General features: G+C 51.5%; 1 protein-coding gene across 1 annotated transcript in view; it reads left to right on the top strand.

Moving 5' to 3' along the window:
* nvl (nuclear VCP like) overlaps positions 1 to 27,117 on the top strand; it is a 91,237-nt gene that overhangs the window by 53,388 nt on the left and 10,732 nt on the right. The window contains exons 6-8 of the mRNA XM_079249346.1: positions 16,450 to 16,510; positions 16,956 to 17,150; positions 22,327 to 22,429. Coding sequence (XP_079105472.1) covers positions 16,450 to 16,510; positions 16,956 to 17,150; positions 22,327 to 22,429 — 359 coding nt within the window. The remainder of the gene's footprint in view (positions 1 to 16,449; positions 16,511 to 16,955; positions 17,151 to 22,326; positions 22,430 to 27,117) is intronic.

Here is a 27,117-nt window from a genome sequence, read left to right as displayed (position 1 = left end):
GGGTTCGGTCCAGGCCGACTGGGTTCGGTCTAGGCCGACTGGGTTCGGTCCAGGTTGACTGGGTTCGGTCCAGGCCGACTGGGTTCGGTCTAGGCCGACTGGGTTCGGTCTAGGCCGACTGGGTTCGGTCCAGGTTGACTGGGTTCGGTCTCAGTTGACTGGGTTCCGTCCAGGCCGACTGGGTTCGGTCTAGGCCGACTGGGTTCGGTCCAGGTTGACTAGGTTTGGTCCCGGTTTACTGGGTTCGGTCTAGGCCGACTGGGTTCGGTCCAGGTTGACTAGGTTTGGTCCCGGTTTACTGGGTTCGGTCCAGGCCGACTGGGTTCGGTCCAGGCCGACTGGGTTCGATCTAGGCCGACTGGTTTCGGTCCGGGCCTACTGGGTTCGGTCCAAGTTGACTGGGTTCGGTCCAGGCCGACTGGGTTCGGTCTAGGCCGACTGGGTTCGGTCCAGGTTGACTGGGATCGGTCTAAGCCGACTGGGTTCGGTCTAGGTTGACTGGGTTCGGTCCAGGCCGACTGGGTTCGGTCTAGGCCGACTGGGTTCGGTCCAGGTTGACTGGGTTCGGTCTCAGTTGACTGGGTTCCGTCCAGGCCGACTGGGTTCGGTCTAGGCCGACTGGGTTCGGTCCAGGTTGACTAGGTTTGGTCCCGGTTTACTGGGTTCGGTCCAGGCCGACTGGGTTTGGTCCAGGCCGACTGGGTTCGGTCCAGGCCGACTGGGTTCGATCTAGGCCGACTGGTTTCGGTCCGGGCCTACTGGGTTCGGTCCAAGTTGACTGGGTTCGGTCCAGGCCGACTGGGTTCGGTCTAGGCCGACTGGGTTCGGTCCAGGTTGACTGGGTTCGGTCCAGGCCGACTGGGTTCGGTCTAGGCCGACTGGGTTCGGTCTAGGCCGACTGGGTTCGGTCCAGGTTGACTAGGTTTGGTCCCGGTTTACTGGGTTCGGTCCAGGCCGACTGGGTTCGGTCCAGGCCGACTGGGTTCGATCTAGGCCGACTGGTTTCGGTCCGGGCCTACTGGGTTCGGTCCAAGTTGACTGGGTTCGGTCCAGGCCGACTGGGTTCGGTCTAGGCCGACTGGGTTCGGTCCAGGTTGACTGGGATCGGTGTAGGCCGACTGGGTTCGGTCCAGGCCGACTGGGTTCGGTCCAGGTTGACTGGGTTCGGTCCAGGCCGACTGGGTTCGGTCCAAGTTGACTGGGTTCGGTCCAGGCCGACTGGGTTCGGTCCAGGTTGACTGGGTTCGGTCCAGGCCGACTGGGTTCGGTCCAAGTTGACTGGGTTCGGTCCAGGCCGACTGGGTTCGGTCCAAGTTGACTGGGTTCGGTCTAGGCGTACTGGGTTCGGTCCAGGCCGACTGGGTTCGGTCCAGGTTGACTGGGTTCGGTCCAGGCCTACTGGGATCGGTCCCGATTTACTGGGTTGGGCCCTGGTTTACTGGGTTCGGTCCAGGTTGACTGGGTTCGGTCCAGGCCGACTGGGTTCGGTCTAGGCCGACTGGGTTCGGTCCAGGTTGACTGGGTTCGGTCCAGGTTGACTGGGTTTGGTCCAGGCCGACTGGGTTCGGTCCAGGTTGACTGGGTTCGGTCCAGGTTGACTGGGTTCGGTCCAGGCCGACTGGGATCGGTCCCGATTTACTGGGTTGGGCCCTGGTTTACTGGGTTCGGTCCAGGTTGACTGGGTTCGGTCCAGGTTGACTGGGTTCTGTCCAGGCCGACTGGGTTCGGTCCAGGCCGACTGGGTTCGGCCTAGGCGTACTGGGTTCGGTACGGGTTGACTGGGTTCGGTCCGGGTTGACTGGGTTCGGTTCAGGCAGACTGGGTTTGGTCCCGGTCTAGGCGTACTGGGTTCGGTCTGGGCCGACTGGGTTCGGTCTAAGCCGACTGGGTTCGGTCTAGGTTGACTGGGTTCCGTCCAGGCCGACTGGGTTCCGTCCAGGCCGACTGGGTTCGGTCTAGGCCTACTGGGTTCGGTCCAGGTTGACTCGGTTTGGTCCCGGTTTACTGGGTTCGGTCCAGGCCGACTGGGTTCGGTCCAGGCCGACTGGGTTCGATCTAGGCGTACTGGGTTCGGTCTTGGCCGACTGGGTTCGGTCTAGGTTGACTGGGTTCGGTCCAGGCCGACTGGGTTCGGTCCAGGCCGACTGGGTTCGGTCCAGGTTGACTGGGTTCGGTCCAGGCCGACTGGGTTCGGTCCAGGTTGACTGGGTTCGGTCCAGGCCGACTGGGTTCGGTCCAGGCCTACTGGGATCGGTCCCGATTTACTGGGTTGGGCCCTGGTTTACTGGGTTCGGTCCAGGTTGACTGGGTTCGGTCCAGGTTGACTGGGTTCGGTACAGGTTGACTGGGTTCGGTCCAGGCCGACTGGGTTTGGTCCCGATTTACTGGGATCGGTCCCGATTTACTGGGTTGGGCCCCGGTTTACTGGGTTCGGTCCAGGTTGACTGGGTTCGGTCCAGGTTGACTGGGTTCGGTCCAGGCCTACTGGGATCGGTCCCGATTTACTGGGTTGGGCCCTGGTTTACTGGGTTCGGTCCAGGCCGACTGGGTTCGGTCCAGGCCGACTGGGTTCGGCCTAGGCGTACTGGGTTCGGTCCAGGCGTACTGGGTTCGGTCCAGGCCGACTGGGTTCGGTCCAGGCCGACTGGGTTCGGTCCAGGCCGACTGGGTTCGGTCCAGGTTGACTGGGTTCGGTCCAGGCCGACTGGGTTCGGTCCAGGCCTACTGGGATCGGTCCCGATTTACTGGGTTGGGCCCTGGTTTACTGGGTTCGGTCCAGGTTGACTGGGTTCGGTCCAGGCCGACTGGGTTCGGTCTAGGCCGACTGGGTTCGGTCCAGGCCGACTGGGTTCGGTCCAGGTTGACTGGGTTTGGTCCGGGCCGACTGGGTTCGGTCCAGGTGTACTGGGTTCGGTCCAGGCCGACTGGGTTCGGTCTAGGCATACTGGGTTCGGTCTGGGCCGACTGGGTTCGGTCTAAGCCGACTGGGTTCGGTCTAGGTTGACTGGGTTCGGTCCAGGCCGACTGGGTTCGGTCTAGGCCGACTGGGTTCGGTCCAGGTTGACTGGGTTCGGTCTCAGTTGACTGGGTTCCGTCCAGGCCGACTGGGTTCGGTCTAGGCCGACTGGGTTCGGTCCAGGCCGACTAGGTTTGGTCCCGGTTTACTGGGTTCGGTCCAGGCCGACTGGGTTCGGTCTAGGCCGACTGGGTTCGGTCCAGGTTGACTGGGTTCGGTCTCAGTTGACTGGGTTCCGTCCAGGCCGACTGGGTTCGGTCTCAGTTGACTGGGTTCCGTCCAGGCCGACTGGGTTCGGTCTAGGCCGACTGGGTTCGGTCCAGGTTGACTAGGTTTGGTCCCGGTTTACTGGGTTCGGTCCAGGCCGACTGGGTTCGGTCCAGGCCGACTGGGTTCGATCTAGGCTGACTGGTTTCGGTCCGGGTCTACTGGGTTCGGTCCAAGTTGACTGGGTTCGGTCCAGGCCGACTGGGTTCGGTCCAGGCCGACTGGGTTCGGTCCCGATTTACTGGGTTGGGCCCTGGTTTACTGGGTTCGGTCCAGGTTGACTGGGTTCGGTCCAGGTTGACTGGGTTCGGTCCAGGTTGACTGGGTTCGGTCCAGGCCGACTGGGTTTGGTCCCGATTTACTGGGATCGGTCCCGATTTACTGGGTTGGGCCCCGGTTTACTGGGTTCGGTCCAGGTTGACTGGGTTCGGTCCAGGTTGACTGGGTTCGGTCCAGGCCGACTGGGTTCGGTCCAGGCCTACTGGGATCGGTCCCGATTTACTGGGTTGGGCCCTGGTTTACTGGGTTCGGTCCAGGTTGACTGGGTTCGGTCCAGGCCGACTGGGTTCGGTCTAGGCCGACTGGGTTCGGTCCAGGTTGACTGTGTTCGGTCCAGGTTGACTGGGTTTGGTCCAGGCCGACTGGGTTCGGTCCAGGTTGACTGGGTTCGGTCCAGGTTGACTGGGTTCGGTCCAGGCCGACTGGGATCGGTCCCGATTTACTGGGTTGGGCCCTGGTTTACTGGGTTCGGTCCAGGTTGACTGGGTTCGGTCCAGGTTGACTGGGTTCGGTCCAGGCCGACTGGGTTCGGTCCAGGCCGACTGGGTTCGGTCCAGGTGTACTGGGTTCGGTCCAGGCCGACTGGGTTCGGTCCAGGCCGACTGGGTTCGGTCCAGGCGGACTGGGTTCGGTCCAGGCCGACTGGGTTCGGTCCAGGCCGACTGGGTTCGGTCCAGGCCGACTGGGTTCGGTCCAGGTTGACTGGGTTCGGTCCAGGCCGACTGGGTTCGGTCCAGGCCTACTGGGATCGGTCCCGATTTACTGGGTTGGGCCCTGGTTTACTGGGTTCGGTCCAGGTTGACTGGGTTCGGTCCAGGTTGACTGGGTTCGGTACAGGTTGACTGGGTTCGGTCCAGGCCGACTGGGTTTGGTCCCGATTTACTGGGATCGGTCCCGATTTACTGGGTTGGGCCCCGGTTTACTGGGTTCGGTCCAGGTTGACTGGGTTCGGTCCAGGTTGACTGGGTTCGGTCCAGGCCTACTGGGATCGGTCCCGATTTACTGGGTTGGGCCCTGGTTTACTGGGTTCGGTCCAGGTTGACTGGGTTCGGTCCAGGCCGACTGGGTTCGGCCTAGGCGTACTGGGTTCGGTCCAGGCGTACTGGGTTCGGTCCAGGCCGACTGGGTTCGGTCCAGGCCGACTGGGTTCGGTCCAGGTTGACTGGGTTCGGTCCAGGTTGACTGGGTTCGGTCCAGGCCGACTGGGATCGGTCCCGATTTACTGGGTTGGGCCCTGGTTTACTGGGTTCGGTCCAGGCCGACTGGGTTCGGTCCAGGCCGACTGGGTTCGGTCCAGGTTGACTGGGTTCGGTCCAGGTTGACTGGGTTCGGTCTAGGTCGACTGGGTTCGGTCTAGGCCCACTGGGTTCGGTCTAGGTTGACTGGGTTCGGTCCAGGCCAACTGGGTTCGGTCTAGGCCGACTGGGTTCGGTTCCAGTTGACTGGGATCGGTCCCGATTTACTGGGTTGGGCCCCGGTTTACTGGGATCGGTCCCGATTTACTGGGTTGGGCCCCGGTTTACTGGGATCGGTCCCGATTTACTGGGTTGGGCCCCGGTTTACTGGGATCGGTCCCGATTTACTGGGTTGGGCCCCGGTTTACTGGGTTCGGTCAGGGCCGACTGGGTTCGGTCCAGGCCGTCTGGGTTCGGTCTAGGCCGACTGGGTTTGGTCCAGGCCGACTGGGTTCGGTCCAGGTTGACTGGGTTCGGTCCAGGCCGACTGGGTTCGGTCCAGGCCGACTGGGTTCGGTCCAGGTGTACTGGGTTCGGTCCAGGCCGACTGGGTTCGGTCCAGGCCGACTGGGTTTGGTCCAGGCCGACTGGGTTCGGTCCAGGTTGACTGGGTTCGGTCCAGGCCTACTGGGATCAGTCCCGATTTACTGGGTTGGGCCCTGGTTTACTGGGTTCGGTCCAGGTTGACTGGGTTCGGTCCAGGTTGACTGGGTTCGGTCTAGGCCGACTGGGTTCGGTCCAGGTTGACTGGGTTCCGTCCGGGCCGACTGGGTTCGGTCCAGGTTGACTGGGTTCGGTCCAGGCCTACTGGGATCGGTCCCGATTTACTGGGTTGGGCCCCGGTTTACTGGGTTCGGTCCAGGTTGACTGGGTTCGGTCCAGGCCGTCTGGGTTCGGTCTAGGCCGACTGGGTTTGGTCCAGGTTGACTAAGTTTGGTCCCGGTTTACTGGGTTCGGTCCAGGCCGACTGGGTTCGGTCCAGGTGTACTGGGTTCGGTCCAGGCCGACTGGGTTCGGTCCAGGTTGACTGGGTTCGATCCAGGCCGACTGGGTTCGGTCCAGGTTGACTGGGTTCGGTCCAGGTTGACTGGGTTTGGTCCAGGCCGACTGGGTTCGGTCCAGGCCGACTGGGTTCGGTCCAGGTGTACTGGGTTCGGTCCAGGCCGACTGGGTTCGGTCCAGGCCGACTGGGTTTGGTCCAGGCCGACTGGGTTCGGTCCAGGTTGACTGGGTTCGGTCCAGGCCTACTGGGATCAGTCCCGATTTACTGGGTTGGGCCCTGGTTTACTGGGTTCGGTCCAGGTTGACTGGGTTCGGTCCAGGTTGACTGGGTTCGGTCTAGGCCGACTGGGTTCGGTCCAGGTTGACTGGGTTCCGTCCGGGCCGACTGGGTTCGGTCCAGGTTGACTGGGTTCGGTCCAGGCCTACTGGGATCGGTCCCGATTTACTGGGTTGGGCCCTGGTTTACTGGGTTCGGTCCAGGTTGACTGGGTTTGATCCAGGCCGACTGGGTTCGGTCCAGGTTGACTGGGTTCGGTCCAGGTTGACTGGGTTTGGTCCAGGCCGACTGGGTTCGGTCCAGGTGTACTGGGTTCGGTCCAGGCCGACTGGGTTCGGTCCAGGTTGACTGGGTTCGGTCCAGGCCGACTGGGTTTGGTCCAGGCCGACTGGGTTCGGTCCAGGTTGACTGGGTTCGGTCCAGGCCTACTGGGATCAGTCCCGATTTACTGGGTTGGGCCCTGGTTTACTGGGTTCGGTCCAGGTTGACTGGGTTCGGTCCAGGTTGACTGGGTTCGGTCTAGGCCGACTGGGTTCGGTCCAGGTTGACTGGGTTCCGTCCGGGCCGACTGGGTTCGGTCCAGGTTGACTGGGTTCGGTCCAGGCCTACTGGGATCGGTCCCGATTTACTGGGTTGGGCCCTGGTTTACTGGGTTCGGTCCAGGTTGACTGGGTTCCGTCCGGGCCGACTGGGTTCGGTCCAGGTTGACTGGGTTCGGTCCGGGCCGACTGGGTTCGGTCCAGGCCGACTGGGTTCGGTCCAGGTTTACTGGGTTCGGTCCAGGCCGACTGGGTTCAGTCCGGGCCGACTGGGTTCGGTCCGGGCCGACTGGGTTCGGTCCAGGCCGACTGGGTTCGGTCCAGGTTTACTGGGTTCGGTCCAGGCCGACTGGGTTCGGTCCAGGTTTACTGGGTTCGGTCCAGGCCGGCTGGGTTCAGTCCGGGCCGACTGGGTTCGGTCTAGGTTTACTGGGTTCGGTCCAGGCCGACTGGGTTCGGTCTAGGCCGACTGGGTTCGGTCCAGGTTTACTGGGTTCGGTCCAGGCCGACTGGGTTCGGTCTAGGCCGACTGGGTTCGGTCCAGGCCGACTGGGTTCGGTCTAGGCCGACTGGGTTCGGTCCAGGTTGACTGGGTTCGGTCCAGGTTTACTGGGTTCGGTCCAGGCCGACTGGGTTCGGTCTAGGCCGACTGGGTTCGGTCTAGGCCGACTGGGTTCGGTCCAGGTTGACTGGGTTCGGTCTAGGCCGACTGGGTTCGGTCCAGGTTGACTGGGTTCGGTCCAGGTTGACTGGGTTCGGTCCAGGCCGACTGGGTTCGGTCCAGGTTGACTGGGTTCGGTCCAGGTTGACTGGGTTCGGTCCAGGCAATATAGCAATATATGGACAATATAACAATGAATAAAAACAATATCTGAAACGGTCATTAACAATCAGGTCAGATTCATGTGCACTCTATAATGTTTGGTCTTATGAGGACATTTTAGGTGAATTTGTTTTGAGAACTTAACCTTAGCTTAGTCTCCATACCTCGTGGACCAGCTCGACTAGAGATGTTTAATGAAGGCTCAGAGCCCCTCTTTTCACTGTCTGGGTCCTGCATGCTGTCTTCTCTATCATCATGTTGCTGCACCTCCTCCTCCTCCTCCTCCTGCATTATGTCGCTGTTACATACGAGTTGTTCTTCCCCTCTGTCAACCTTGCTCAGTTCTTTAGTTTCTGGCTTTTCTCCAGCCTTTTTCTTTGCTCGGAAAAAACTTGAAATGCTCTCCTTTCTCTTCATTTCTGTAAGATCAAAAGTAAATATACAGTTGCTTCCATGACAAACGTTTATTCATATAGCTTTGTATCCCACACAGACCTACTTCAGACCTGCGTTAAAACTACAAGTAGCGAAATATGTCGTTAGTGATCAGTTTTAATGTGATCCAGAAAATTTTACCTCTCCTTCAGTGCAGCCGACTTCTGTCCGAGTAGCCTCTGCTTTGATTCGCGCCACTCACAACAAAACAGTTGCAGGTGCGTCACCTCATGGTGCGTTCAAAACAGTCGGAAATCAGAGCTTCGCGCAAGTGCGCGATTTACTAGAAATATACATCGATTTCTGAGTTGCCAGCTAGGGTGGTAAGGTGTTGGGTTAGGGTGGCAATTGCCACCCCATGCCGCCCCGGTAGATCCGCCCCTGGTGGCGGAGTAGCTTTTTATGTTTAGGATCATTTACCGGTGAAAACACAGATATGATGCAGTAAGGTCTTGAAATTTTGTGGTTACAGACCACCAAATTCTAACAGTGAATATGTTGACAAAATCTGTGAAATGTTAGATAAAACTACAATGGTGGGTACGGATATCTGTCTGATGGGAGATTTTAACATAAACTGGTTTGCTCAAAATTGTCCATTGATGTCAGAGACGTGACAGAGCTGGGACTCAAATGCACGAGACAGATCCAGTGGGAAACAGAACACGGTTTATTTAACCAGTAGCAATCCAAAACTATGGCTTGAATATGGCTTGAATGGTGTAAACAATCAGGGAAGGGCAGACACAGACTAGACTGGATGGGGCAATCAGACCTGAAACAGAGACAGGGGTAAGTGATCAAAGAAAGACCATAGTAAGCACAAGACATTAACCATAAAACACTGAACAAACAGGGATCATGACAATTGAAGAATAAGATGCAAACAGGAACAAATGCATGTGGACTTATGGAAATTATAAATGAGCCAACAAGGATCTGTGTAGGACAAGATGGCACAAGAACAGACACATGTATTGATCATTTTTCACAAATTCACCTGAAACGCGTAATAAGATATGATCTATTCCAGTTGGCTGTAGCGACCATAATCTGATCAAAGTAGTGAGAAACATTAAAGTCAATCCTGATTCTTTCATTAATGATGTGAGGAAAATATGTTGGTCTGCAGTGTTTACAGCAAGGACTCCTGATCGTCTAAGTTCAATGATTTGTTTTTCCCTGTGGTGGATAAAGATGCACCTTGGAGGAAGTTTACTGTCAGGAAGTCAACAACACCCTGGTTGGATAAAGAAATAAAAGAAGCGATGAAGAGGAGAGACCAAATGTAAAAAAAACGCGATTATAATTGGAAATAGAGAAGACTGGGATCACTTCAGGAAAGCAAGAAACTGTGGGGCTAAATTAAATAGAAAGAGGAAAAAGAGTTATTATGAGAATAGAGTGAAGGAGGCAGGAAATTATGCTAAAAAATGTGGAATATAGTCAGCCTAAAGAAATTGCGAAACATTTAAATAATTATTTCATAACCAAATTAGGAAAAAAAAGAGAAAGTATGCCTAACCTAAGTAATGAAGTATCTTCATCATCTTCTGCTGCTTATCCGGGGTCGGGTCGCGGGGGCAGCAGCCCAGACTTCCCTCTCCCCAGCCACATTTGCCAACTCTGCGGGGGGATCCCGAGGCGTTCCCAGGCCAGCCGAGAGATATAATCCCTCCAGCGTGTCCTGGGTCTTCCCCGGGGTCTCCTCCCAGAGGGACGTGCCTGGAACACCTCACCAGGGAGGCGTCCAGGAGGCATCCTGACCAGATGCCCGAGCCACCTCAACTGGTTCCTCTCGATGCGGAGGAGCAGCGGCTCTACTCTGTTCTCCTCCCGGATGACCGAGCTCCTCACCCTATCTCTAAGGGAGAGCCCGGCCACCCTGCGGAGGAAACTCATTTCAGCCGCCTGTATACGAGATCTCCTTCTTTCGGTCACGACCCACAGCTCATGACCATAGGTGAGGGTAGGAATGTAGATCGACTGGTAAATGGAGAGCTTCGCCTTCTGGCTCAGCTCCTTCTTCACCACGACAGACCGGCGCAGAGTCCACATTACTGCAGACGCCGCACCGATCCGTCTGTCGATCTCGCGCTCCATCCTTCCCTCACTCGTGAACAAGACCCCGAGATATTTAAACTCCTCCATTGGAGGCAGGACGAATGGTGCACTGCTCCTCCTCAATCTGAGATTCGACTATCCGGCGGACCCTCCTCTCCAGGACCCCTGAATAGACCTTACCAGGGAGGCTGAGGAGTGTGATTCCCCTGTAATTGGAACACACCCCCCCGTCCCCCTTCTTAAAAAGGGGGGCCACCACCCCAGTCTGCCAGTCCAGCGGTACTGTCCCCGATGTCCACGCGATGCTGCAGAGACGTGTCAGCAGGGACAGCCCCACAGCATCCAGAGCCTTAAGGAACTCCGGGCGGATCTCCTCCACCCCCGGGGCCTTGCCGCCAAGGAGCTTTTTGACCACCTCAGCGACTTCAGCCCCAGAGATAGGAGAGTCCACCCCTGAGTCCCCCAGCTCTGCTTCCTCATCGGAAGACGTGTTGGTAGGATTGAGGAGGTCTTCGAAGTATTCCTTCCACCGACCCACAACGTCCCGATTTGAGGTCAGCAGCTCCCCATCTCCACTGTACACAGTATTGATGGAGCACTGCTTCCCCCTCCTGAGCCGCCGGATGGTGGACCAGAATCTCCTCGAAGCCGTCCGGAAGTCTTTCTCCATGGCCTCGCCAAACTCCTCCCACACCCAAGCCTGTCGGTACCCATCGGCTGCCTCCAGAGTCCCACAGGCCAAGTCGGCCCGATAGGACTCCTTCTTCAGCTTGACGGCATCCCTCACTGCTGGTGTCCACCAACGAGTCCTGGGATTACCGCCACGACAGGCACCAACGACCTTACAACCACAGCTCCGGCTGGCCGCCTCAGCAATAGAGACACGGAACACAGCCCATTCGGACTCAATGTCCCCCGCCTCACTCGGGACATGGTTGAAGCTCTGCTGAAGGTGGGAGTTGAAGCTCGCTCTGACAGGGGACTCAGCCAGACGTTCCCAGCAGACCCTCACAACACGTTTGGGCCTGCCAGATCTGACCAGCTTCCTCCCCCACCATCTGAGCCAACTCATCACCAGGTGGTGATCAGTTGAAGCTCCGCCCCCCTCTTCACCCGAGTGTCCAAGGCATGTGGCCACAGGTCCGACGATATGACTACAAAATCCATCATCGAACTGCGGCCCAGGGAATCCTGATGCCAGGTGTACATATGGACACTCTTATGTTGGAACATGGTGTTCGTTGTGGACAATCCATGACGAGCACAGAAGTCCAAAAACAAAACACCATATGGGTTCAGAGGGGGGGACCATGCCTCCCAGTCACTCCCCTCCAGGTCTCACTGTCATTGCCCACGTGAGCATTGAAGTCCCCCAGCAGAACAATGGAGTCCCCACAAGGAGCACCCTCCAGCACTCCCTCCAAAGACTCCAGAAAGGGTGGGTACTCTGAACTGCTGTTCGGCGCATAAGCACAGACATCAGTCAGGACCCGTCCCCCCACCCGGAGGCGGAGGGAAACTACCCTTTCATCCACCGGGGTAAACCCCAACGTGCAGGCACCAAGCTGGGGGCTGATGAGAATGTCCACACCTGCTCTGCGCCTCTCACCATGAGCAACTCCAGAGTGGAAGAAGGTCCAGCCCCTCTCGAGGGTTCTGGTTCCAGAGCCCAAGCCATGCGTCAAGGTGAGTCCAACTATATCTAGCCGGAACCGCTCAACCTCGCACACAAGCTCAGGCTCCTTCCCCACCAGAGAGGTGACGTTCCACGTCCCTAGAGCCAGCTTCTGCAGCCGGGGATCGGACCGCCAGGGTCCCCGCCTCTTGCTGCCGCCCAGCTCACACTGCACCCGACCCCTACGGCTTCTCCTGCAGATGGTGAGCCCACGGGAGGTGGGGCCCATGTAACCCTTTCGGGCTGAGCCCAACCGGGCCCCATGGGCAAAAGCCCGGCCACCAGACGCTCACTCTCGTACCCCACCTCCAGGCCTGGTTCCAGAGGGGGGTCCCGGTAACCCACGTCTGGGCAAGGGAACATTTCTGCCCAGGTTTGTGTTCATCATAGGAGTGGATGAGCCGTGCTTGGTCTGGTCCCTCTCCTAGACACCTGTTTGCCATGGGTGACCCTACCAGGGGCATAAAGCCCCAGACAACATAGCTGCTAGGATCTTCGGGACGCACAAACCCCTCCACCACAATAAGGTGACGGCTCAGGGAGGGGATGAAATGTCTTATTTCATTATTTCATTCCTTATTAATAAGTAAGAGGAAATATCTTATCAATAAGGAATGAAAACATGAAGGGGAAAAGGTCCAGGTTCAAATTAGAAAGTGTCAACTCACAAAAGGTAAAGGAATGTTTAAAAAACTGCAAAATTGAACCACGGGGTGTTGATGGGTTGGACAGTAGGCTTCTTAAATTGGTTGCAGATCAAATTTCTCCTGCAATTAACCATAATATTAATTTAAGTTTTACATTGTCTGTTTGTCCGCAAGCCTGGAAAATGGCGAAAATAATACAATTACCAAAAAATAAGAAAGCACCATTTTCTAGCTCAGATAGTCGTCCCATAAGTCTATTACCTGTGCTAGGGAAAATAATTGAAGTATATGAACAAGTCAATAACTATCTAGCAACCAATAACATAATCTGTCACTCTCAGCATACGTACAGAAAAGCTCACTCTACAACAACAGTGCTAATAAGTATGTCCGATGACTGGCTTATTGAAAGGAAGAATATGGTAGGGATTGTTTTCTTAAACTTCTCAGCTGCGTTTGATTTAATTTACCACCATCTACCACTAGAAAAACTTGCCTGTTATGGCTTTGAACAATCTGCACTTACGTGGTTTTACAGTTATCTAACTAACTGAACACAAACAGTATACTTTATTGGCTCTTTTTCAGACAATCATATTGGACAATCATATTGTCCAATGTGGTGTACATCAAGGGAGCTGTCTCGGTCCTTATTTATTTTCAATTTTCACAAATGATCTACCTTACATTACTCGAAAGAGCTAAGATAGTTATGTATGCAGATGACTCAACTATATTTACATCAGCAAGAACAAATAATGAATTAGAAAGTAGTATGAATAAAGAACTAGTAGGAGTGGTTAAATGGGTGAAAGCAAATAAGTTGGTATTAAATATATCAAAAATAAACAGCATGATTGTGGGGTCAATGCATCAGTTAAGAAGTAATCCTGTATTAAACATTAATATCAACAATTATGCCATAAACAATGTGCATGAGACCAAACTTCTAGGAGTGACAGTTGATAACAAATTATCATGGAGAAAACACATAAATAATATGATTGCAAAGATGGGTAGGGGTATCTCAATTATAAGAAGACATTCAACTTTTATTATGTAAAACATCCTCAAAACGATAATTAAATCACTGATCTTATCTCAACTAGATTACTGTCCAGTCGTTTGGTCAAATTGCACATGGGAGGTGTTAGACAGGCTACAACATGTACAAAATAAGCTGCCCGAACGGTACTGAAGTGCGATTTTAGGACAAAGGTCATCACAATGTATCAGAAACTTAACTGATTGTTGGTCAAAGACAGACTCTTAAATTCATTGACAGTTGTAATTAGAAATATATCTGTATTAAAACTACCTGTTATTTTATTTAATAACCTTACTTTTAGTGCTGGAAATCACCAATATACCACAAGACATGCAAAAGATGGAAATTTTAGCTTGCCTAAAGCAACATCAGATGCCATAAAAAGAACAGTTATGTATAGAGGCATGAAAATATTGAATTCTCTACCGAAGAACATTAAATTAACCACTGACCTTAAGAACTTTAAAATATTACAAAAAGACTATTTTTCAAAAGTACAGGTATCTATAAAAATCATAATTACAAGGGTTTGGTGATAATTATTATAAATACAAATGTATGTGAAGAGCTGATGTGCAGTGTAACTTTTACAAGTCTTTGTTTTTTAATGTAATAATTGTGCCGGACCCCAGGAAGAATAGCCGTAGCTTGCTACAGCTAATGGTGATCCTAAATAAACTAAACTGTTGTCCCTCTTCCTTGTAGTATATAGTGCCGCGCACATATACTTATATAAAATAGTGCCCGCTCTTAGGCGGAAGTATGGCGAGTGGCAAGTGTGATCCGGTTGTTGTGGATCTGTTGTGTTTTGGCCGCGAACCTACGACAATAAACAAGGGGACACGCAATACGCAACCTGGTGTCGTGCTTGTCTACTCTGCACCACAAAGCGTGTCATATTATGGTAACAGAAAATACCACATTCCTCATCCTCTGGAAGGAGCTGGTCCTTCTTCATCTGAAGAGCTGCTGGGTTTCCATCACAATCACATGACAGACTAATAAAGACAAACAAGAAGTTTTTATCCCACATTAGTCCTGCGACTGTAATAAGTGTATGTTCTACCAGACACGCATCGCTGCACGCATGCACACACAGAGTATGGAAGCGGTCCACACACACGCAGATAAATCAGCAGCAGCTTATTTTCTTTCTATCATTTTGTATTTATGAACAAATGTTTACAACTGGAGGGAAATAGAGGTGTTGAACCGCTGCGTCTCTTTCATCGCTGCTCTTTTTGCTTCACGCACACTCGGACTGAACGACACCCGCATGAACGGTTCCCCCGGTCCGGGGTCTGACGTTTTAGAGCCGAGACCCCAAGTTTTCTAACAAACCAGGTCCCACGTCTTTAGCAGACCCAACAGAACCACTGGAGATACGGCAACAGTAACAATAAACTGAGGAAACAGCGCAGACACTGAAGATTTGAGATCGGCCTGTAGTTGTTTGTTTGTGTCTTGTCCAGATTGTCTCTTTTTCACATAACTTGATTACAGCTGTTTTTAGTGGGAAGACGCCAGAAATGAACGACTTCCAAACTGCAAGAGTCCAGCTGACACAAGATCTGTTAATGGGATAAAAATGTGTCATGATGTTTAAACTGGTTTTCAGTACGGCTGCTTGATTGTGACAAAAGTTATAATCACGATTATTTAGACTGAAACTGAGATCCGGATAATTTAACACAATTATCCAGTATTTATAAACAACGCTGTGCGTCGCGGTGTTCTAGACTCCGTGTCGTACATTATAACCGTCTAATGTACGGTTCTGAGTTGTTTAATCCTCTTTTACCGCTTATATAGGAACTATTTTACGTTGGCCTGGATGTACATTTTATACCAAACAACCGCTGTCAGGCTGCAGCGCGTTTCTCTCATTCACCTGTTAAAAGACGGCTGATCTGAACCAGCTGGTTAACGCGTTGCTATGGTAACGCCCCGTAACGGAGGGATATTACAGTGTTTAACTGGCCGAACTATGTATAGGAAAATAATGCGGCCAGTTGTCACTGACAACGGTATAAACTATGTTTAGGTGAACTTCCACAACCTACTGCAGTTATTCTACATTGACCTGCAGCCGGAGCCGACTGAGACTGGCCGCCTGGGAGTGCTTTAGGACGGGAGAGGCTCCCGCTGCTCCTTCCTTACAGTAACTGCAGAACAATATGTGCCTTCAAGTCAGTCGCCAAAACACCAGAAAAGTCTCTAATAACTCCAGTAAAAGCTGCTAGATTTGTCGCTTTTAACAAAAAAAGTCTCCAGATTTAGAGAGAAAGTCACCAAGTTGGCAACAGTGTCTGAATGAAAGCAAAGCGGCTGTGGGAGGAGTTTACAGCACAGTGCTGCAACGCCAGAGACGCTCGATTAGCAGCTGAAGACAGCAGGAGAGGAAACTGCAGAGAGAAAAATAATCACACCCTTTTATTTTTATCATCGTTGGAAACCCAGATCGTACTGAGATTACAATCCGTTCATTGGCCAGACCTAGTTTTCAGTGGACACAGTATATTTCCTGAACCTGCTGATGATGAACCAACTGCTTATCTAATATTCTGGATTTTGTCTGTGAGGAATTTGGCAAACTCATTGCAGGCCTTGTTGGAAACTAGGCCTGTGAAAGTTACCACATGAGCATGTTAACTTTCACAGGCCTAGTGTTTTCAGTCAACCAATCAAGAATACTTTATTCATCCCCGAGGGGAAATTTAAGGTTCCTGTACCACCCGTCCACGGTTTAACAATCAATCACGTAACAGTAATAAGAGATCAGGTCATAAACGGAGCCCCTGCAGCCGGCGGGACATTAGGATTCAGGGTAGAGGGCAAAACACAGGTACCACCAGACTGTGCCTCATGGGGGCGCAGTCTGGAAAAAATATCATGTACACATAAGCACGAATACAGATAAGAGACGACACGGAGTCCAGCGAGGTGGTGAGTCCAGGGTGTGTGTGGACCACAGCCAGGTGCCACAGTTCATGTGGATACAGGGGGTTGTGCCGGGCCCATGGCCTTCGGGACCTTCCCCTCACATTGGTATCGAGCTCTGTGGTAGTACTTTATATATACTGTGTACTATGTGCATTCTGAGAATAATAGGATGTAAAAGTTGATTTTTGTGCATTTGCAGAGACATCAGCAGCACATCAGAGGACTCATCAGACAGCGATGACCATGTTCTGCACAACACAGTAAGAAAACATCTGTCAAGGTTGAATTTCTTACAAATTGTGGACTTTGTATGTAGTTGAACCTCTTCTAAATGATTTAAAAAATTTGATCTGTAGAGAAGTGTAATGAAGGAACTGATTTGTTGGTTAGGCCTATAAATTAGTGATGATGGTTAACTTGCGTGCGGGAGCTAGCGCAGGAGATCCAGCACTACGCTCGGCATGTGTTTGCTAACTTTGAGCCTGTAGGACTAAAAATGATGATTGAAGGAGCTGAAAGGCCAACTGGAAACTGCTGATTGTTTCCTGGTGTTTTTGATCTCATGGTGATTTTGCCATGGTCTTTTTACCTGGATGTATGCTACAACTTGTACAACAGGAGATACTCTTAAGGCCTGACACTGCTGACACCTGCACTCTGTGATGACTGGAAATCAAAGTTTTTGCTGCTTTTTGCCATGTGAAGCCCAACAGCTCGGTAACGGCTCTGTACCGGAGGGGGAATGCAGTTAGCAGTCCGGCCCACAGACCTGAGCCACCTCCAGAATCAGGGAGGCGGGTGTCCCCTGGAGGCTGGTTCATTGACAAAGGAAAAGGACCGTTGAAGAACAGCATCCTTATCGACTTGTGTGAAGAGGACTCTTCTAACACAACAACAAAGGTATGTATTAATCAGAGGTTATGTAGGATTAAGGGTTAAATATAATTTGTTTATTTTGGTTTAGATTTGTCGTTACATAGAGTGAGTATCTTTTATTTTTCTTTCCAGCTAATTAACCCCTTCACCATCGGGGGCCCGCCCCCAGGCCGTTGCCAGTTTTGTGCAAGGCGTAATATTTTTATTTTGGTATTTTTTGTGTGTGATTTAAGTTCCCATAAAAGAAGTCTCACAGCTCTTGTTAATAATAAATCAGATATATTATTATTTTAACAGAAAAGGATTGAAACCTTCATTAATAGCATGGAATCACTTTGATACCATATTTTTATGCTACTATTGGTGTGCAGTAGTACGGAAATATAAAACGCATAACAGATAACACAAGATTTTATATTAAAAAGTACATTAAAATGTCCTCCCGTGGGCTCACCATCTGCGGGAGGAGCCGTAGGGGTCGGGTGCAGTGTGAGCTGGGCGGCAGCAAGAGGCGGGGACCCTGGCGGTCCGATCCCCGGCTGCAGAAGCTGGCTCTAGGGACGTGGAACGTCACCTCTCTGGTGGGGAAGGAGCCTGGGCTTGTGCGCGAGGTTGAGCGGTTCCGGCTAGATATAGTTGGACTCACCTCGACGCATGGCTTGGGCTCTGGAACCAGAACCCTTGAGAGGGGCTGGACCTTCTTCCACTCTGGAGTTGCTCATGGTGAGAGGCGCAGAGCAGGTGTGGGCATTCTCATCAGCCCCCAGCTTGGTGCCTGCACGTTGGGGTTTACCCCGGTGGATGAAGGGGTAGTTTCCCTCCGCCTCCGGGTGGGGGGACGGGTCCTGACTGTTGTCTGTGCTTATGCGCCGAACAGCAGTTCAGAGTACCCACCCTTTCTGGAGTCCTTGGAGGGAGTGCTGGAGGGTGCTCCTTGTGGGGACTCCATTGTTCTGCTGGGGGACTTCAATGCTCACGTGGGCAATGACAGTGAGACCTGGAGGGGAGTGATTGGGAGGCATGGACCCCCCCCTCTGAACCCATATGGTGTTTTGTTTTTGGACTTCTGTGCTCGTCATGGATTGTCCATAACGAACACCATGTTCCAACATAAGAGTGTCCATATGTACACCTGGCATCAGGATTCCCTGGGCCGCAGTTCGATGATGGATTTTGTAGTCGTATCGTCGGACCTGCGGCCACATGCCTTGGACACTCGGGTGAAGAGGGGGGCGGAGCTGTCACCACCTGTCACTCACCACCTGGTGGTGAGTTGGCTCAGATGGTGGGGGAGGAAGCCGGTCAGATCTGGCAGGCCCAAACGTGTTGTGAGGGTCTTCTGGGAACGTCTGGCTGAGTCCCCCGTCAGAGTGAGCTTCAACTCCCACCTTCAGCAGAACTTCAACCATGTCCCGAGTGAGGCGGGGGACATTGAGTCCGAATGGGCTGTGTTCCGTGCCTCTATTGCTGAGGCGGCCAGCCGGAGCTGTGGTTGTAAGGTCGTTGGTGCCTGTCGTGGCGGTAATCCCAGGACTCGTTGGTGGACACCAGCAGTGAGGGATGCCGTCAAGCTGAAGAAGGAGTCCTATCGGGCCTTCTTGGCCTGTGGGACTCTGGAGGCAGCTGATGGGTACCGACAGGCTAGGCGGCATGCGGCTTCAGCTGTCGCCAAGACAAAAGCTCGGGCATGGGAGGAGTTTGGCGAGGCCATGGAGAAAGACTTCCGGACGGCTTCGAGGAGATTCTGGTCCACCATCCGGCGGCTCAGGAGGGGGAAGCAGTGCTCCATCAACTCTGTGTACAGTGGAGGTGGGGAGCTGCTGACCTCAACTCGGGACGTTGTGGGTCGGTGAAAGGAATACTTCGAAGACCTCCTCAATCCTACCAACACGTCTTCCGATGAGGAAGCAGAGCTGGGGGACTCAGGGGTGGACTCTCCAATCTCTGGGGCTGAAGTCACTGAGGGGGTCAAAAAGCTCCTTGGCGGCAAGGCCCCGGGGGTGGATGAGATCCGCCCGGAGTTCCTTAAGGCTCTGGATGCTGTGGGGCTGTCCTGGCTGACACACCTCTGCAGTATCGCGTGGACATCGGGGACAGTGCCGCTGGATTGGCAGACTGGGGTGGTGGTCCCCCTTTTTAAGAATGGGGACCGGAGGGTGTGTTCCAATTACAGGGGAATCACACTCCTCAGCCTCCCTGGTAAGGTCTATTCAGGGGTCCTGGAGAGGAGGGTCCACCGGATAGTCGAATCCCGGATTGAGGAGGAGCAGTGTGATTTTCGTCCTGGTCACGGAAGTGGACCAGCTCTATACCCTCTTTGGGGTCCTGGAGGGGGCATGGGAGTTTGTCCAACCAGTCTACATGTGCTTTGTGGACCTGGAGAAGGCGTTCGACCGTGTCCCCTGGGGGTTCCTGTGGGGGGTACTCCGGGAGTATGGGGTACCGGACCCCCTTGTACGAGCTGTCCGGTCCCTGTACGACAGGTGTCAGAGCTTGGTCCACATTGCTGGTAGTAAGTCGGATTTGTTTCCAGTGAGGGTTGGACTCCGCCAAGGCTGCCCTTTATCACCGATTCTGTTCATAACTTATATGGACAGAATTTCTAGGCGCAGCCGAGGTGTTGAGGGGATCTGACTTGGTGGCCTCAGGATTGGGTCCCTGCTTTTTGCAGATGACGTGGTCCTGTTGGCTTCATCTGGTTGTGATCTCCAGCTCTCGCTTGAGCGATTCACGGCCGAGTGTGAAGCGGCTGGGATGAGAATCAGCACCTCCAAATCTGAGACCATGGTCCTCAGCCGGAATAGGGTGGATTGCCCTCTCCGGGTCGGGAGTGAGGTCCTGCCTCAAGTGGAGGAATTTAAATATCTCGGGGTCTTGTTCACGAGTGAGGGAAGGATGAAGCGAGATTGACAGACGGATCGGTGCGGCGTCTGCAGTAATGCGGGCTCTGCGCCGGTCTGTCATGGTGAAGAAGGAGCTGAGCCAGAAGGCGAAGCTCTCGATTTACCAGTCGATCTACGTTCCTACCCTCACCTATGGTCATGAGCTGTGGGTCGTGACCGAAAGAACGAGATCTCGTATACAGGTGGCTGAAATGGGTTTCCTCCGCAGGGTGGCCGGGCTCACCCTTAGAGATAGGGTGAGGAGCTCGGTCATCCGGGAGGAGATCAGAGTAGAGCCGCTGCTCCTCCGCATGGAGAGGAACCAGTTGAGGGTCCCGCCTCTTGCTGCCGCCCAGCTCACATTGCACTCGACTCCTGCGGCTCCTCCCGCAGATGGTGAGCCCACAGGAGGTGGGGCCCATGTAACCCTTTCGGGCTAAGCCTGACCGGGCCCCATGGGCGAAGGCCCGGCCACCAGACACTCGCTCTCGTACCCCACCTCCAGGCCTGGCTCCTGAGGGGGGTCCCGGTAACCCGCGTCCAGGCAAGGGAACATTCATGCCCAGGTTGGTCATCATCATGCAGGTCGATGAGCCGTCACCTTATCGTGGTGGAGGGGTTTGTGTGTCCCGAAGATCCTAGCAGCTATGTTGTCGGGGGCTTTATGCCCCTGGTAGGGTCACCCATGGCAAACAGGTGTCTAGGGGAGGGACCAGACCAAGCACGGCTCATCGACCTCCATTATTCACATTTGCATAAAATAAGTCCAAGATCTTATTTTCTCTGGTGGAGCAGCTGACAAACTGCTGGAATGTTGGTAGAGTTGCAGAGAGGGAGACGTTGTTGAAGTCTCCGGAGATCGCCATGAATGAGTTTGGATGCTGTGTTTGTAGCCGAGCAACGACGGAGCTGATGACGTCACAGGCTGTGTCTGGTGCGGTACCAGGTATTATATAACTCCGTGGAAACTAGCAGGACCATCATCTCCGTGGAACCTAGCAGGATCCGTGGAACCTAGCAGGACCTTCATCTCCATGGAACCTAGCAGGACCTTCATCTCCATGGAAACTAGCAGGACCTTCATCTCCGTGGAACCTAGCAGGACCTTCATCTCCGTGGAAACTAGCAGGACTATGATCTCCGTGGAAACTAGCAGGACCTTCATCTCCGTGGAAACTAGCAGGACCTTCATCTCCATGGAAACTAGCAGAACCTTCATCTCCATGGAACCTAGCAGGACCTTCATCTCCGTGGAAACTAGCAGGACCTTCATCTCTGTGGAAACTAGCAGGACCTTCATCTCCATGGAAACTAGCAGGACCTTCATCTCTGTGGAACCTAGCAGGACCTTCATCTCCGTGGAAACTAGCAGGACCATCATCTCCATGGGAACTAGCAGGACCTTCATCTCCATGGAAACTAGTAGGACCTTCACCTCCGTGGAAACTAGCAGGACCTTCATCTCCGTGGAAACTAGCAGGACCATGATTTCCGTGGAAACTAGCAGGACCTTCATCTCCATGGAAACTAGCAGGACCTTCATCTCCATGGAAACTAGCAGAACCTTCATGTCCGTGGAACCTAGCAGGACCTTCATCTCCGTGGAAAATAGCAGGATCTTCATCTCTGTGGAAACTAGCAGGACCTTCATCTCCGTGGAAACTAGCAGGACCTTCATCTCCGTGGAAACTAGCAGGACCTTCATCTCCGTGGAAACTAGCAGGACCTTAATCTCCGTGGAAACTAGCAGGACCTTCAACTCCATGGAAACTAGCAGGACCTTCATCTCCGTGGAAACTAGCAGTACATTCATCTCCATGGAAACTAGCAGGACCTAAACGATTCGTGTCAAACAAAGGCACAGGAGACACATTAGCTTTAACAGCTGGAATAAAAGCAGCTACAGTAAGACATGGTGTGTGATTGAGGCTGCTAGCTGGCAGAGTTTCTGTCCCACAGTGATGAGACAGACGTCTCTCTAACCAGAAGAGTCTCTGCTTTTATACAACTCTTTGTTTATGTGGAGAAGTGATCCGACAGTTTCATGATCATGTTTTCTGTTTGGGGTTTGAACTGTATTTGGTTTGGATGCTGAAGCTGGTAGAGTCTTTTAGCTTAGCATGATGCTATGCTACATGTTAGCATTGCTGCTTCCTACGTCTGCTGTCTGTGTGGAATGTAGGATCATATGCTGAACCTGTACAGGAGCTCTGAGTTGAAGCAGTTAAATCATCTGCGTTAGCAGCGAGATGAAACACAAACAGTAGTGGTTTTCCACTCATTCATTGTGTTTCTTGTATTTTTTCACCTCTTGGCAGATGGATGTGTCCATGCTGGAGCCTGAGAAGTCTCACAGAAAGACAAGAAAAAGGACAAAGAGTTCAGCTGAATCTGCTGATGCTAGCAACCTGAACAAGAGAGGTACTTGTGGTAAAAAGCAGTCCGTCCTGATGTACTTGCACATCTTCCTAATCATTCCACTCCTGACATATTTCCAGCCATCTATGACATCATTATGCTGCATTTGTTTATTGATTTGTGCCATTTAAAGAAACATAAACTCTGAACAACCATGAATGACAAACATGGAACAATTTAGTTTTAAGCATTATATATTTATCCTCCTACCTGCACCCATGCAAGTAAATAAATAAAAACAAATCAGAAAAATTATACAGACTACAAATGACATAACTGGTAATATTTTAATATGTAAAAGTTGTGCAGAGGCAGATAAACCATGCAGGATTGGTTCAATTTAAGAAATATACTTTGTGTCAAGAACAAATTAAATGAATAAAACCAAGTATGATCATCCACCATACCTTTTTATCCGCTTAGTCCTCCTTGGTACAAGATTCAAATTTACTGGGAAATGCATGTGATGGAAACCTTCACGGTCTGAACAAACTCCTGTTGGTCATTACGGATCAGCTGTGGGAATATTTTTACCCTTCGTTTCGCCATGGCTTTACATGAGACTTTGGTGTCACATGATGTCAACGATACAACGTTCTATCAGAGGGAGGTTTCAATGTGAGAGCGATCGCTCCAGATCGTAATGATGGGGGTAGTATTCCTGTTTATTTTGACTCATAAACATCCCAAGAAGATGAGGTACTAATGTTCCTGGAGTGTATGGGAAGGCCGCCTGACCCCATGGCTTTTTACAGTCTCCATGGAAACAGTTTGCCCGCCCTCTCGCCCTGGTCACCGAATCAGAATCTTATTTGTAGTTACGTCATTATACTGGGATGTTAATCATTGTGATTCCGGTGTTCTTCCAGATTTCCACGGTGGTAAAGTTCCAATTCCTTAAATTCCATTTTATTCCAATTCCATTCTGGATTGCGCCGTCTGTTGGCAGCAGATTGTAGAAGCTCTGACTTGCTATCTTGATTTTCTTTTAAAGTACAAAGTCTTCTCACATAGGTATGACCTCAAATTAGGTATTTTTTTCTGAGGATTTCATGCCTGTTCGGAGGGTGTGCTGCAAGGAAGATTTTTCTGCATATTTTTGCTCTTTCAAGGCTTGTTATGATGAGTCTCCATGGCAACAAAAGACTTGTTTACAATCGGGATCAACTAATTAAACTCTCCCAAATCAGGATTATCAGTAAAACAACACATCAAATCCCGATGGAGTTGAAAAGAAAGAGAAGAGGATGCAGAGCGGGAGTCAGACAGAGGAGAAAGCGATGGAGATTTAAACCATTTCTCCCGACCGTCGTCATGGGTAATATGAGATCGCTAGCTAACAAAACGGACGAGCTCGAGATGCTAACAAGGTCTCAGAAAGAATACAGAGAGTGCAGTATTATGTGCTTCACCGAGACATGGCTGCATGAACACATCCCTGACTGTAATGTGTCTGTACAGGGCTTTAAAACGGTCCGTGCAGACCGCAGTAGACAACACAGCGGAAAGCTAAAGGGTGGTGGAATTGCAGTGCTGGTTAACCAGCGTTTGTGTCATCCTGGACTTGTTACTGTCAAGGAGAAGATATGCACAATGGACATGGAACTGTTAGCTGTGAGCTTCCGTCCATATTATTTACCCAGAGAGTTTACCTGTGTTATTCTGGTAGCGGTTTATATAATACTTGGTACCGCACCAGACACAGCCTGTGACGTCATCAGCTCCGTCGTTGCTCGGCTACAAACACAGCATCCAAACTCATTCATGGCGATCTCCGGAGACTTCAACAACGTCTCTCTCTCTGCAACTCTACCAACATTCCAGCAGTTTGTCAGCTGCTCCACCAGAGAAAATAAGATGTTGGACTTATTTTATGCAAATATGAATAATGGATCCAGTTGTTCTGCCCTGCCTCCTTTAGGAAGATCTGACCATAATCTGGTTCTTCTCACCTCCACCTACAAGCCCATCGTTCAGCAGCAACCAGTCATCACAAAGACTATCAAAATCTGGTCTGCTGAAGCTGAAGATGCTCTTAGAGGAGGCTTTGAGGCTACAGACTGGAACGTCCTCTGTGAACCTCATGGAGACGACATCAACGCCATGACTGAGTGTGTGACAGATTACATAAACTTCTGTGTGGACAGCATCGTCCCAACAAGAACAGTGAGGTGCTTCCCCAATAACAAACCCTGGATCACCAGTGACCTGAAAAAGCTGCTGAACATCAAAAAGAAAGCCTTCAGGGATGGAGACAGGGAGTTATTGAGGGCAACACAAAAACAACTTAAAACACAAACTAAGAAGTGCAAGGAGGACTACAGGAAGAAGTTAGAAAGTCAGCTCCAGCAGAGTAACCTGAGGGATGTGTGGTCTGGAATGAAGAAGATCACCGGCTTCAAGTTAAAGGGGGACCAGCCTGATGGAGGTCTGGACAGAGCTAATGAGCTGAACATATTCTTCAACAGGTTCAGTTCACCCCCTACCTCCAGCCCAACAGACCACACACCCTCCATAAGCCCACTGCTTTCCTGTCACGCCTCCAATCTGTCATCCTGCAGCTCAGTCATGGACCAGAACACAGCTTCATCTCCCTCCACATCAGGACATCCTGAGACCTCCACCTTGTTTGTCTCCTGCAATCAGGTTAAGAAGCAACTTGAGAAACTGAACCAGAACAAGGCTGCAGGTCCAGATGGTGTCAGTCCCAGAGTTCTCAAGACCTGCTCAGAACAACTATGTCCGATTCTCCAGCACCTTTTCAACACCAGTCTGAGACAAAATAGAGTCCCAGTGCTGTGGAAAACCTCCTGCCTTGTTCCAGTGCCTAAAAAAACACAACCAGCTGAACCAAGTGACTACAGACCAGTTGCCCTGACATCTCACATCATGAAAGTCCTGGAGAGACTCTTACTGGCTCACCTCAACAAGCAAGTAAACACCTTTCAGGACCCATTCCAGTTTGCATATCGTAATGGACTTGGGGTTGAAGATGCCATCATATACCTGCTCCAGAGAGCACACTCTCATCTGGACCATTCAGGCAGCACTCTGAGGGTCATGTTCTTTCATTTCTCAGTGCTTTTAATACCATTCAGCCTGCTTTGTTATGTGAGAAGCTCCATAAATTCCAGGTGGATACCTCCACAACCACCTGGATCTATGACTACCTCACAAACAGACCCCAGTTTGTGAGGCTGAAAGGTTGTGTGTCTGAGATGGAGGTCAGCAGCACTGGTGCACCACAAGGAACTGTACTCTGGCCATTCCTCTTCACTCTGTACACCTCAGACTTCCAGTACAACTCTGAGTCCTGTCATCTGCAGAAATACTCTGATGACTCTGCAGTTGTGGGGTGTATCAGGGATGGACAAGAAGCAGAGTACAGAGAACTGGTCAGTCAGTTTGTTAAATGGTGCGGTGACAATCATCTCATATTAAATAGCAGCAAAACAAAAGAGATGATTGTTGACTTCAGGAGGAAGAAGAATAAACAAAGCACTGTTTCCATCCTGGGAGAGGAGGTGGAGGTGGTGGAGGAATACAAGTATCTTGGAGTTCAGCTGGACAACAAACTGGACTGGAAATGCAACACTGACTACATCTACAAGAAAGATCAGAGCAGACTGTACTTCTTAAGGAAGCTGAGATGGTTTAACGTCTGCACCAAGATGTTGCATATCTTCTATAAGTCTGTTGTGGAGAGTGCAGTCAGCTTTGCAGCATCTGCTGGGGTAGTAGCATCAGAACCAGAGACTTGAAGAGAATCAACAAACTGATCCAGAAAGCTGCTTCTGTGCTTGGAGTAACTCTGGAGCCGCTGGAGCTGATTGTCCAAAGAAGAATGCTGCACAAGCTGATGAAGATGATGGAGGATTCTTCACACCCTCTCCACAACACAGTGATGAAACAACAAAGTGTGTTCAGTGAGAGGCTTCTTCAGGTCCGATGTAAGACTGAAAGATACAGAAGATCATTCCTGCCAGCAGCCATCAGCCTCCGGAACAAGACCTCCTCTAGTTATTATTATATACTACAATATTTCCCTTTGGGGATTAATAAAGCATTTTTCATTTCATCTCTTTTCAGTAGTGTTCAGTTGGTCAAAATACATTTAGATTTGTGTTTATTATAACTCCATATTATAAATGCCTCCACCTTATCAATGCACTTGTTTCATATGTCTTCCTTTTTCCCTCCAGAAACTTCATGGTACTGCAGCCATCTGAACTGAAAATCAAATTTTGTTGGCGGAGAGAATATTTTACCTTGATGGTTTTTGAGATTAGAGCAGGGCCAGATGCTGTCACACCAGTAATACTGGAGTTTTGAAGGAAGATTTTAGAAATCAGTAATAAATGAAAATATTAAACAATGACAGAGTGTAAAAAGAAATTAAGATAAAAAGGAGGGTGAAAGGAAGGAGACAGCTAGTCTCCAACTGTCCTCTCATCAAAATGTCAGATTATTGTAGCATAAAGTCGGCGTTGGAGGAAGGTTTCCTAAAGATGGTGGTATGTTTCCAAAGTAGTCGTTTGCCTTAGCGACGGACTTAAAGATCAGATACCAACCCTCATGTGTGATCCACAGGTGTAGCATCCCGTAGCGGACAGGAAGGACCTTTACTCTATGTGCCGATAAATCCTGATTGGATGGTTTTCATACCACATATCTCAGCCTCCTTCCTAGTA

The sequence above is a fragment of the Telmatherina bonti genome (genome assembly GCF_933228915.1).
Source record: "Telmatherina bonti genome assembly, chromosome: 11".
NCBI classification, from domain to species: domain Eukaryota; kingdom Metazoa; phylum Chordata; class Actinopteri; order Atheriniformes; family Telmatherinidae; genus Telmatherina; species Telmatherina bonti.
This window is presented reverse-complemented; position numbering and strand designations above follow the sequence as displayed.